This window comes from Podarcis liolepis (assembly GCF_965112155.1).
Source record: "Podarcis liolepis genome assembly, chromosome: 3".
Classification (NCBI taxonomy): Eukaryota; Metazoa; Chordata; class Lepidosauria; order Squamata; family Lacertidae; genus Podarcis; species Podarcis liolepis.
The window spans coordinates 74,291,046-74,304,765 of NC_139557.1; the positions used below are offsets into that span (position 1 = coordinate 74,291,046).

Genomic DNA, 13,720 nt, shown 5'->3' on the forward strand with positions numbered 1-13,720 from the left:
TGCAATCCAATACTCAATTAAGTGGAGGATGCTCTACTCAACTCAATGGCCCTTCTGATTACTCACATCAGTGACTGCACTTTAGGCATCTAACTTTGCATAGGATTGATACGGCTTTAAACACATATATAGGGTCTCAATGCAATTGATATGAATTACATGTGTAGAATTAGGAAGCTGAAGGCCATCAAATATATTAGTAATTCTCATTGGTGTAATAAAGTCCACCCCGCCCCCTCATATTGGAAAACCGCATGTTAAATCTAATTAGCTGGCTTAAATGATACTTCGATGCACGTAATCTACACAACAAATGAGGATGGGTTAATTTTGCAAGGGAAGTTTATATTTCCTAGTTTGTGTTAACACTGTCCAAACATGTCATTCTTATTCAGGAAAAGTAGTTTACTTCAACAGTGTTTTACCACAGTACAAAGAGCAACAGCAGAATTAAATGTATTTTTCTCCCTTTCCTGAAAGATTTACCGGTAACTTCTCTTTTAGACTGATTGAGGGTATGGAACGGGGAAAGTTGACAGAAGCTGAGGAGTATCTGGTTGGGAACAAACTATCCCCCAGGTATGAAGATATTTTTTAATGATTGACCAAATGAGAAAGGGAAAGACATTGGCACCAAAAGTACAGGGGCACACCATAACAATTCAAAGTGGACTGAGCACTGAGGGTAAAAAGCGAAAGAGACATATGGAGAGAAATACTGTGCATAGATGTATATATGCTAGTATAGCAACATCTGAAGCAAGGTAAGACAACTGTTCTTTAAAAAAAGTATATAGTGGGTACAACAGAAAACTGGTATAATTGAGAGAACTCTTATCTCTAGATACAAATGCTATGGGAAAAACAGGAAAATTGTTGCTTCTTCATCCCAGAATCATAGTGTGTAACCTGGGAGGGATTTACTCAGCCTGCAATCTCCTTCTTGGAACTGTGTCTACAAGTTGACCTCATCAATACTGTATTTATGTAATACTGTTTTATGTAATATTTTGTCTGACGAGTTATGGAGAACTCAAAAGCTTGTCACACTTTAGTGACAATTTTGGTTGGTTCTAATAAAGATTATGTGGATTTTGGAGTTTTTTTCTTTTCGTGAACCAACATGGCAACATTAGCTTTTTGGTAAAGTGAGGACTATAAACAAAGGCCCCCCCCCCAATCTTTCCCATGTACTATGCCCGACTGCAAGGGAGATCACAGGACACTGGCACAAAGCAAAACAGTAAGAGAGTTTGTTAGTTATTTCAGGTGTACTGCTGATTCTAATTCCAGAAAACCTGTTGAGTGAGTATCTATCTTTGAAAGGTACTTTCTGGCCTTTAAATTCAGTGACCCAGAAATCTGATCCTGATCCGAGTTCTGAAGTCATTTCATTGTACATGTTAACATTACAAATGTGCAACATTTATTCTGGTTGTAAGATTACTGAGAAATTATGCAGGCACAGAATAGCAGAGGGAATTTAGTTGTGACGACCAATGAGAGCCAGTGGTAAGTTGAAGCTATATTACAGAATTATGGAAATGATTCGAAGTAGCTGACACATCCTTCAGGCGAGAGTAGGGTATGAAAAAATAGTTGAGGAGCAAAATTACTGAGAATGCTGCAGACCCCATAAGACCCAGTCACATGTCTACTGAAGCTGTTAAGTTTCTGGATAAGTAGACGATAATTTTTTCAAGTTTATCTCTACAACAATGAGGACTAGGGTCTGACCTTTATATTTGGCACAAGATATTCTGTCACCACACCATGTACTAGAAAATAAGTTCCAATACTGTAGAGTGTTGGCAAAGGAATTCAATAAATTTTAGATATGAGCCTACCTCAGCTAAGCTTAAGTGGATCCTTTTAGAGCACTGTGGCAGTTAGCTAAATACATATATAAATAGCAAATAACTAAAAGGACAGGCCCTCAACTCATCCTTTCCTTGATTTTATATTGGCTTTCAGATACTTCTGATTATTTGAACTATCCCTTCCAGCCGTTGTGGATTTTATGGTAATTTCTGCATCTTTTAGAAATGAAATTCCTTAAAAAGAAAACAAGGTACAGTATAATTTTACAGATTATAATCGTACAATAAAATCTACATAAGCCTTAGAGAAGTGGTGGGAATCTGTGGCCCTTCAGATGTTGCTGGACAACAACTCTTGTTATCCCTGGCCAGTGGCCATACTGACTGGGGATGAAGTCCAGCAACATCTGCAGGGCCGCAGATTTTCCTACCTTTGGCTTAGAGGTATCCTACAAACATGCATCTTTCTTGCATAAAAGTTCAGAAGCTTTGGATCAGATTAGTTATCTATTATAGGACTTCAGCAAGTGAGTGTAGGCTCTGGACTTTCTAACCACAGATGAATGCACATGGAACAGTGACTATAATAGGCTTTTGTGCATGGCTTTAAGAATGCTAAGGGCTTTGTTTCTTTTTTGGCTGTTACCACATTTGCAAAGCTGTGATCTGAGTACACTTTCCCCACCTTATTTTAAAAAAGTAAATGAGAAAAAAATGTAACCAAAAAAGTACACAGATAAGGTCCACCCAATTGTTCAGATAGCTCGCAGTTGGAACAAGTAATTTGTACCAATGACAGGGTAGGTATTGTAGGAGGAAAATATAAAGCCCCGTGGCCCACGTGTGTGGGGTAAATAACAAAAGAATCTGCTGGGCACCTGGATTCAAAACGTGGGGCTAAACAGACTCTCCAGCAGGAGAGAACCCTTGGTAACAGAGTTTAAATTCACATAACTCAAGCAGCAGTAGTAGTATGGAAATGTAGACTGTTAAATCTTTTTATCCTGTTTAGTTCGCTTGCAAAGTATTCCCCTCTTTCTATCCCTTGTAATGAACAGACCACACACTTTTAAGTAAATTTAAAATGCTTTACTTACAAAATGTTCAAAAGGTCAGATTCATGCATTTATCCAAGCAGCAGCAAGAACATAGGCAAAATACCCTTGGCTAGAAAATACAGAAAGTTAGCTTCAAACATAAGCTCTAAAGTTGCTGTTTGCTTAGACACGTCTTCCTTAATCAGTTACATGGAACGGAGAGAGATGTAACAGGAAGAGAACACTTCCTCCCTCATCAGAGAAGGGGGCCGAGTCTAGAAATCCAGCTCTATTATCTTAACCCCTTCTTGCACTAACTAGCACTCATGCATGGTTATGCTTGACAACAATTTCCCAAAGGTATTACATGAGCTTTATACATTTGTGGTTTCTGATTCTTGAGATGCATATGAGAATGCTAGCTAAATACCTTCTTGTGGCCTCTTCAGAGGCACATGAACATATCCAAAGCTTTTGTGCAAAACTCTCATGGAACGGGAGGCCCCCAACAACTGAATTATAAAGTTTATTAAAATAATTCTATTACGCCTTTTACATTGGCTGATGAAACACATTTTTGAAACCCATATTTAAATACAACTAAATCACTCAAGTAAACAAACAGAAATCCAATCAAAACATGTACTGAATTATTAACTTTTGGATTTTCCTACCTCCCCAAAATAATGAATGGGTTATCTGGGGAAAAGGCTTGAATTTTCTTTGTGCAAAGATATCCCTGTAACAGAAACACAGATTTAACACAATACAAGAGGATAATGACCAAGAAAAGGAAGTAAAATTTATGTATTTTTACAGTTCAGTGATTGTATAATAAAGACTAAAAATAGAGTTCCTGAAGAGTCAGTATTATTTTCCACATTTTTAAAAACAAGGCTTTTCAAAGAGTTTCCTGGAATAACTACTTCATGTACCTGCAAAGAGTATGCAACTAAAAGGGTTGGCACTGCAAGAAAGATCATAGAATCATAGAGTTGGAAGAGACCACAAGGGCCATCGAGTCCAACCCCCTGCCAAGCAGGAAACACCATCAGAGCACTCCTGACCTATGGTTGTCAAGCCTCTGCTTAAAGACCTCCAAAGAAAGAGACTCCACCACACTCCTTGGCAGCAAATTCCACTGTCGAACAGCTCTTACTGTCAGGAAGTTCTTCCTAATGTTTAGGTGGAATCTTCTTTCTTGTAGTTTGGATCCATTGCTCCGTGTCCGCTTCTCTGGAGCAGCAGAAAACAACCTTTCTCCCTCCTCTATGTGACGGAGATGAACAGAGAAAAACAAAGTGGCATAAAAAACACATATACCCCTATGCCCTGACCCCTGCATTAAGAGGAGCACCAGTCACTAGAGGAAATTGGGTAAGCCTGGCTGCATGGAAGACAATGTTGGGGAACACACAGAGCTCATTGGATCCTGACCAGGGTGTTTTTTTTTAGGGACAGAAAACCCTCCTATATCCATAGCAGTTCTCTGCTAATCTTGACACTGGGGTCAAATAAAGCAATAGCTTTAAAAATGCCAAAGTACTTGAGACATAAATGGGAGATAGTATGGATTGAACCCAAGAGGTTATTCACATGCTCTGTTATGGAGTCTTTGATTAATGGAGGAACTTAAGTGACTAGAACTACAATCCTGTGGGAATACTCTTAGGGAAAGACCCACCATTAACAAACTTAGGCATACCTCTTATGTGAGTTGACAATCAATTTATTTAATTTACTAATTCCTTCCCACCACTTTTATTATGCTTTACTGAATTTCCTAGGGCTCAGCGCAGCTCAACACTTAGAAACATGTTATCCAAACACTTAAATATATGTAGAGTAAAAGTTATCCTTAAAAAATCCTCTAATACCCAGCCACAAAATGCTTGCCCTGAACAGTGAAGGCTTATGGTACTCCCAGAAAATTGGCAAGCTTAGCATTTTTCTGGTATCTGGGAAAGCAAGTTCCAAAACTGGAGAGCTTTATTATGAAACAAATGAGAATGGAGAGAATGTGTATGAAAACATTGCCTAAGGACAGATGAATATTGTACAATGAGCAGAGATCTATTCTCTCCCCTACTTTTATCTACTTCCCTTGCTCCAAGAGATGACTCATTCCCCAAACCGGTCTGATGGGCATGGCCTCTCTTGCTTTTTCTCCATACCAATCACAGGCTCTCAGCTGCTCTGTAAAGTCTCTACATGCTTATCTTGTTTGCATGCATGTGCCCATGTACACCTCCACTCAGTTCCCTGCTCCAAGACACCTGCTATCTCTCCTAGCCTCTCACCACCAGACTAGTGTAAGCCTAAGAGTGGTCCATGCATCTGGATAAACTAATTTATTTCAATCAGCTTAATACATTTTTAGCTGTCCTCTGGGGAAATGGTAAAATCTTCAATTTTAGACAGAAAGAAGCCAGGCTTATTCATTCTCACAAGCACATAATGTGAACAGGGAGCTGCATTTTACAATATCCTGATGCCAACCCTCCGGCTTGTGTCACTCAACAGAGATTCTTACTGTGCGGTTTTTCATCCTAGGTGCTGCTGGCGGATTCTGCAAGGAAGCAACAACTTTGCCAGGGCCTACTTTGTCAGGGCTGTGCCAGGTACCTGTGCTTAGAAGTACTATCATTCCTTGGGAAGTATTTCCCTGTGGCACTTCCAGTCCTAGTGCAAGAGCTGCTGGAGGCAACTGTGCAGCAAAACCCACCTGCGATCAATGGGCCTTACTCCTAATAAGTGATATTTAACACAGCAATACTATGCCTGTCTACAGAGAAGGCAGCCTCGCTCACTACCTTCTCAAACCTTACCTAGTTAAATATTTTGGGTAACCCTACTTTCAAACTGCTGTCCTAAACATAATTTCTGAGGAGAAACCTCCCGTGCCTATTATAGTGGGGCTTACTTCCCAGCAAAACCTTGCATAGCAATTTCCCTATTATTCCCATTTTAAACGTGAAGCATTGCAGGTGGGTGACCGGGACTTGCCAAAACTCTCGCAGGCAGAGAAGAGAGGGTTTATTTCAGCAAGTTTCACCCTGCTTCTATTTACACTTTTTTTGAAGAAAATATAATTATATACATGCACACGCTTAGGAAGGCTGCAATCCTCCCTTCTGAGTCCCCAGAGAGCACCATGGCTAAACAACAATTAATCCCTTCACGCGATTGCCATCCTCCACAGCGCCTGCCTCCGTAGCCCGCCGCCACGCACAAACCCAGCCCCCTTCAGCCGCCACCCTTCATTGTTCTTGCCGCCACGGCAGGCTACCGCGCGGCTCTCTACCCGTCCTCGCTTAGTTCAAACCAAAACGCCCTCAACTGCTAATTTCCCCCTCACGCACGGGGGGAGAGAGAGAGAGAAGCGGGAGGAGGAGGAGGCGGCGCGAGCACCGTGCGCTCGGCCCTCTTTCGGCGCGCGCGCGCGCCGGGCTGTTTGACCTGACACCCGAGCATTAGAAGCACAGAGGAGGCACGCACGCGCACGCGCGCAAGGAAGGATGGGTGGGGGGAGGAGGAGGAGAGCGGCGTTTGTGACGCGCTCGCGAAAGAACGGCTGAGCGGCCGCGCGCACGGAACGGTGTCTCTCCCTCCCTCTCTCTCTCTGTGTGTGTGTGTGTGAGAGAGAGAAAAGGCGGGGAGGGAGGAAAGGAGACAACCGGGGCGGGGAAGGAGGCGGCGGCGACGGCTTTCCGCGAGGCGGAGGACTGAGAGACGCTACCGAACAGGAAGCGCTGCCACCGAGCCAGGAGCCGCTCCGCGCTTCCCTCAGCAAGCGAGAAGAGGGCAAAGTCTGGGCTGGTGAGAGCGAGGAGGGGCGGCACCAGCGACCGGATTCCTCCCTCCTTCGGACCCCTCCGCCCCCTTACAAATCCGCCGGGAACTCCGCGCGGCCCTCCCGCCGTGTAGCTCCTGGCTCCGGGAGCCCCGGAGGGCTGCTGAGGAGGATGTCGGGCGGCGGCGGCAGCCGGGAAGAAGAGCGGCGCAAGCTGGCCGACATCATCAACCACTGGAACGCGAACCGGCTGGACCTGTTCGAGATCAGCCCCCCCACCGAGGTGAGCGCCCGCCCGGCCGGCTTTCTCCCCTTTCTCCCTCCCCGGAGCCGAAAGCGGGCGGAGGGGGAGGGGATCAACGTCTGCATACGCAGCCCCACACGGACATATCTCCCGGCCAGCTACTGCCCCCCCTTCCCTTCCTTTCCTTACGGAGGTGAGGCCGGCGGTGGCGGCGCTTCCTACAGACGCCTCCATCCTCGCGGAGGGGAGGCTCCGCCCCTTCCCGAGGTGAGGGACCCGGCAGCCCCCCGCTCGCCCCCCCCTCCGGGAAAAGAGATCCTTCATTGCACTATTGCCTTCCGACCTTCCTCGTGCCCACTTCACTGGCACGATCACATGGAGGAAGATTATGTCCAGCGCCCCCTAAAATCCCCTTTGGATGCGGGGCAGGCAGGCAGGCCGGCCGACCTGCACGGGCCCTCATTTGCTCTGGGCAACGAGATAAGCCTCCCGTACCTGCACCCGGCGTGTCTCCCTTCTTTTGTAAAGACAGTATCCCCCCCCCTGCCCCAATCTGACTATTTACACCCTGCGAGGAAGAGGCGCTGCTCTCGTTTTTCTCTTTGATATGAGCTCTCCCCCCCCCCCATGTCTTGCAGCCCCCAGCCCGGCAAGGTACGGGACTCGCCCACCCCGCCCCCTCCAGGGCTTGGCTCAGCCTTTCTTTCTAGCGATTGCTAGTGTTTGCTGAACCCTCCCCGTCATCCTCACTATCACCGCTGGTCGTTGATTCCAACCCCCCCCACTAAAGTACTCCTTTGATTCGAAGTGGTCTCGCGGACTAGTGGCATTTATGGAAACAGGCTGCCCCTTTTGCCGTGCCCTGAAACATCGTGGCTTAGGAGGAAATGTCGCAGGGGATCGTTTGTTTGTTTCTCTCTCTGTGTGTGTTTGGCGGGGAAAACATTGGCGTGTATCGAATAAGAATAGGCTTGTTGTGTAGGCATCCGGGCTGAAAGGGGAGGGAGGGTTATCAGGGAATTACTCTTAATTGAAAGGGATGGTGTGGTGTAGAGATCAAGACCTGGAAAAGAGATGTAATTATTATCATCTAACCGAAATAAAGGAGTACAAAAATCGTCTACTTTATCCCAACCCGTTTTGCAAACTAACCTTTTGTAAAAAAGTGTTGCATCTGTCCACAAATAATTTTCTTGAAATGAGCTGCTGAGCTTTAAAAGGGGAGGGGAGCTTTCCTTTTCTATGATATTAGCAGAATGGTTTTGAAAATGCTCATAAAACTAGTATTATGAGCAAGTTTCACAATTATGGGAACAAGTTCTACAGGAAAAACTTAGATTTCCTACTAAAACTTTTTTTTAAATGAAAAAGATTGGATACTTTTTTAAAATTTAAAAAGTTAAAGCCACACCCCAATAGGTTGTTGTCAACATTCTTTTTGGCTGGTCAGTCTGTATGCTTGGGTTAAGTATGAAAGGTGGTGTGGGGGAAGTTTTGATAGGTAGATTGTTCTCTGCTGGCAAAACAAGACTGTGCTCTCTGCTTATTGGGTGGAGGCTGATCATGTGCCTGTTCCCAAGGAAAAGAAGGAAATTTACACTTGATTTTGGCTCCGGTTAGTCTTTAGTTGTTAACAAAAGCCCAGTGATGAATAAGTGATTTATTTTCATTAGTGTTAAATAGTTAACATCTAGAGAGAATTATTTCAGATTTATTTTCAAAGATCCTGAACTCATTTTAGCTTTAAAGGAAATACCCTTATGTTCCCTTACACATTTGTGCAGTGTTTAAGTTTACATTTTATGTAATAATAAGCCTTCCATGGTCTTCTGCTGAAACAAAAATGTATGTGATCTATCTCCATTTCAGAAAGTGTTAGCACTAATATAGTTGGAAGTGGCTTGTTATTAGAGTTCTTTTTATATCTGATCATTTGGCTCTCCTCATTTTATGACAGGTTAGAGTTGTGCAGTCACGTTGTTGATAGCTGCCAACATAGGAGCTTGAAGATCCAGTTGTCTTAGATTAGCTATTCAAATCTATTGTGATATTCCTGTTCAAATCTGTTTTAGATAATGGGACTGGTAGAACTAGAAAAATGACCTGTCAAATGGGCCAGGGCTCAGTCATTTGTAGACTTATTTTGATTCTTATCTTACTACACATAATGCAAAAATATCTATGCTTCTGACTGGAGCATTGAGACCTACATGTTCCTCTGATGGTTTCTTAGTCTAATTTCATTATTTATTATGGAGCTTGTTTTAAGCTTCATCTTGAATGCCTTTTTTATCAACCTTCCATGTTTGAATGAACACACACACACACACACACACACACACACAATTCCAGGTGCAGCCAGAACTTTGTTGTGGTTGTTGGGTGTGCCATGAAATGACTTCTGGTGAACCTGACTGCCTTTGTGCATGTTTGAACTATTTAAAAAAAGCTTTGCTTTGGCAATACAGAAATGTTTCTTGGGTGAGTGTGTCCAGTAAGGCTTCCACCTGAGCCATGTTGTGACTTTCTTCTCATTTCCTCTAAACTGCCATTTACACACAAGCCTTGCACTTCCTTCACAGTGGTTCCACTATCTCCTCCTGTCTGACTGTGGTGCAGGAGTGTCTCCACCACTGTGGCAACTGGACTGCTCATTGTGTACCCTCTCTACCTCCTTCCCACAGCTCTATTTTTTTAATGCTCTACTACACTTTTATATGTTGTGGGTGGTATAACTGCCGGTCTGCTATGGGCAAACATCATGTATCCAGTTAATTGGGCATAAGTTGTGAAAATGGGCATGTTGTGAAAGCATAGTTTAGCTGAAATATCCCAGATAGGTGTCGGAAAGGTGTTTCAGAGAAGACTCCACAATTACGCTCACTGCTGAATTATTTTACAGAAACAACTAAGTTATAAACTGAAGTAGTAACAATTTAGTGATTCATACTGCATGCTACACTAAGGTGAATGGTGAATTGTTTACTTTGATTGCACCTAAGAGGTCAATTTAAATTCTCCCCTCTCCCCCTACCCCCCAGTGCTGGAGGAAGCAAACCATAGTCCCTGGATTTGTGTTATGTCCGAAACAGGAATTCACTCACAAGAAACAATGATATGTAGCCAAGGTTTGTTATTGGCGTACTGTTTGCAGTTTGTTGGCATGCAATAAATCATGATCCCAGGTATAGACATGGCATGAAGCCAGGGAATCATGCCCTGTTTTCTCTGTATACTAGTAAGAAGGAGTGAAAGAATATTCTTAGATGTCATCACTGTAAATTATTAACTGTGATGTGCAATCCGGGGCAGTGCTCTTCAAGTTTTCAAAGTGTTTTACAAATATTACCTCAGTAGTTCTTACAACAGTCTGAAAAGCATAATTATCTGTATATTGCAGATGGACTGAGACTGAAAGTGGCTTCCCTAATGCCTCTTAGTAAGTTCACAGCTGATGTATGGTTTGATGCTACTAGGAAGTACATTTGACTCACAATAATGACTAGATAATGTAGCCAGATTCCTTTTATGGGAATCACTTGTGTAATATTTAATTCATAAGGGCCCAAATTTTGCATTGCTTTTTATGCCATCTTTTCATGGACTTTCTTGTAAGAGTTATTCCTTGACTGGAAAATGAAGTGTGTTGATCTGTGTAAGTCAGGAGCAGAAAAATGACAATTCAAATTCAGAATAAACAGGAGTCTTGCGCTCAGAAAACATGAGAGGCAAAATAAGTAGAATATGTTGCTACCGTTTGCAACCTGCCCTGCCCTGCTTCTACAGTGGTACCTCGCAAGACGAATGCCTCGCAAGACGAAAAACAGGCAAGACGAAAGAGTTTTCCGTTTTTTGAGTCGTTCCGCAAGACGATATTCCCTATGGGCTTGCTTCGCAAGACGAAACGTCTTGCAAGTTCTTGCGAGTTTGTTTCCTTTTTCTTTAAGCCACTAATAGCCGTGCTTCGCAAGACGAAAAAACCGCAAGACGAAGAGACTCGCGGAACGGATTAATTTCGTCTTGCGAGGCACCACTGTACTTTAGGGTTACGGACGCTTTAGGTTAAATACGCCTCAGGTTACAGACTCCGCTAACCCAGAAATAGTACCTCAGGTTAAGAACTTTGCTTCAGGATGAGAACAGAAATCGTGCTCTGGCAGCGCGGCAGCAGTGGGAGGCCCCATTACCTAAAGTGGTGCTTCAGGTTAAGAACAGTTTCTGGTTAAGAACGGACCTCCGGAACGAATTAAGTACTTAACCCAAGGTACCACTGTACCTTTTTTCTTTGGCCAGTCTTTTTTCTACCCCTGAGTGATCCCAGCCAATCAGGAATAGTTTGGGAGTGTGATAATGTCATAACGTGAATCAGATCTGGACATGTAGTGATGTGCTTCCAGACCCAAAAAGGTTGTGGAGCCTGATATAAGCAAATAGTATATAACTGAATAAAGATGTCTTCTGGGAGAATGCTGTTGTGCTCAGGTCTTGCTTGTGTGCTTCTTATGGGCATGTTGTTGGCCACTATGAGAACAGGATACTAGACAATATGGGCCTTTGGTCTGATCCAGCAAGACTCTTGTGTTCTTATGATATGAATACAGTGGTGCCTCGCAAGACGAAATTAATTCGTTCCGCGAGTTTTGTCGTCTTGCGATTTTTTTCGTCTTGCAAAGCACGGTGTTGGGAAAGTTTTGGAAAAGCTTCAAAAATCACCAAAGTCTTTAAAAACCTCAAAAAAGGCTACCGCACCGCGTTCTATGAGTTGCTCCTCGAAGTCAAGTCGCAACTGTATTAACGGTGTTAAGAAAAAGGAAACAAACTTGCAAGACGTTTCCGTCTTGCGAAGAAAGCCCATAGGGAAAATCGTCTTGCGAAGCAACTCAAGAAACCAAAAACCCTTTTGTCTAGCGAGTTTTTTGTCTTGCGAGGCATTCGTCTTGCGAGGTACCACTGTACTTCCTTTATATGCCATAGCCTATCATAATAGCCTGCCTTTCCCTTACTCTCATTTATTTTTCTGGAAAAATGTGCATGGTCAGTAAAGAAGAGAATGCTAGTAGTGCTATCTGATTGTGAGAATGGGGTCTGTAGAATTTTCACCATTGTGTTCCATTACATTTTTGATGTGGGTATGCTTAATCAAATAGTTCAAGCATATAAATTGAAAGTTTTTTGGGAGAGGGGAAATCACAAGTATATGGTTGCCTAAGGAGAAACAACTTTATTTCATAAATGTTATTCATTCATTTGATAACATTTATGTACCACTTGATTGTAAAAAAAATCCACAAGGTGGTTCACAAAAAGAACAAAACAATAAAATTATTGATAAAAGCTGTTAAAACAACTATTTGAATCCTTCAAAAAAATAAAACTTGCAACAAACTAAATCACACCCTATAAGTTTCTTCTTGGAAGTATACTTTTCTCTCTGCTTTGTTTAGGTCTGGCTTCTAATTATTTGAAAGATTCTTCCAGGTGTGTTTGGTCATGTGGGCAGTGCAATTTATTTGTCCTTCACATAAAGGTTAATAGCAGTGGGGCTACTTTTTGTATGACCATGAAACTTGCACGTAAGTATTTTCAGGAGTTGTTGGGGACCTTTGTTTACTGGACACTTTTTCACATTCCCAGAGCTATGTGTGTGATTTCACTTTGCTCTGAGCAGTAAAGCCATTGAGGAAAGCCCCTATGCTTCATGCCAGGGCTGATTTAAGCATGTAACAGCCACAATCAGGAGGTTACAATTGCCCTAATTAGTTGCAGAACCCCAAGTCTTATTTAATGCAAGTTACCGGTATATTTATAAGTTAGCCATTAATCAAATCACCCCTTGTGAAGGAATGGTGTCAGCTGGTAAGCATACTCCACCATAATTGAACTCATTACTTTTTTTGCACATCTTGAAAAGTCCAAGCTCACCACTCTTTTATCAAGAGCAAGACCACCTTATTAGAATAAGGTTTGAGGAGTGAAATGCTCTTATGACTTGGCTTTTGCTGTGTGGCATAGGGTGTAATTGATGTCACTTGGGATTGTCTCAGAAACACTACTACATAGGTAATGATATTCTGGTCCAAACCAGAGGAAAGGCTGTAGTTCCATGGTAGAACATCTGCTTTTTATGCAGAAGGCCACAGTTCCAGTCCCTGGCATCTCCAGGTACAGGTATGAGAGACCTCTTCAGGAAACCCTGGAGAGCTGCTGCCAGTCAGTGTAGGCAGTACTGAGCTATATGTACCAACAGTGATGTTTTATAAGGTGACTGCTTTTTATGTTGGATTTCTGTGAAAAGGCATTTTTGAGAGTGAGGTAATATGATAGGTTTTTTCCTATAACTGAGGGTGCACCACATCCTCATTTATTTAGCTTTTTGGAACCATCCCTGGAGTCTTCTTTGTGCCATTCCTTCAAACAGTCTATACTGCAAGAGTTGGCTTTTCTCCCTCATCTTGGTTAGACCCCTTCCTTGCCTCCACATCCCCTACCCACATTCTTTGTTTCTGAAACATGTACAGTGGTACCTCGGGTTAAGAACTTAATTCGTTCTTAATTCGTTCTTAATTCTTAATTCTGTTCTTAACCCAAAACTGTTCTTAACCTGAAGCACCACTTTAGCTAATGGGGCCTCCCGCTGCCGCGGTGGCAAAATTTCTCTTCCCATCCTGAAGCAAAGTTCTTAACCCAAGGTACTATTTCTGGGTTAGCGAAGTCTGTAACCTGAAGCATATGTAACCTGAAGCGTATGTAACCCGAGGTACCACTATACCTTGTTTTGCATCAGGAGTAGGCAGAACACTCACCAGTATCTTTCTAAAAGGGGGGG

The 13,720-nt window shown here is 43.0% G+C and overlaps 1 protein-coding gene across 14 annotated transcripts in view; it reads left to right on the top strand.

Annotated features, from left to right (window-relative positions):
• Window positions 1-6,343: 6,343 nt before the first annotated feature.
• Window positions 6,344-13,720, top strand: part of AFDN (afadin, adherens junction formation factor) — an 88,526-nt gene continuing 81,149 nt past the window's right edge. For 10 of the 14 annotated variants that reach the window (XM_083496357.1, XM_083496370.1, XM_083496363.1 and 7 more), the window contains exon 1: window positions 6,344-6,933. In XM_083496357.1, coding sequence (XP_083352483.1) covers window positions 6,823-6,933 — 111 coding nt within the window. In that variant the 5' untranslated portion in view covers window positions 6,344-6,822. The remainder of the gene's footprint in view (window positions 6,934-13,720) is intronic. The other 4 variants (XM_083496358.1, XM_083496367.1, XM_083496369.1 and 1 more) reach the window with 2 other exon arrangements.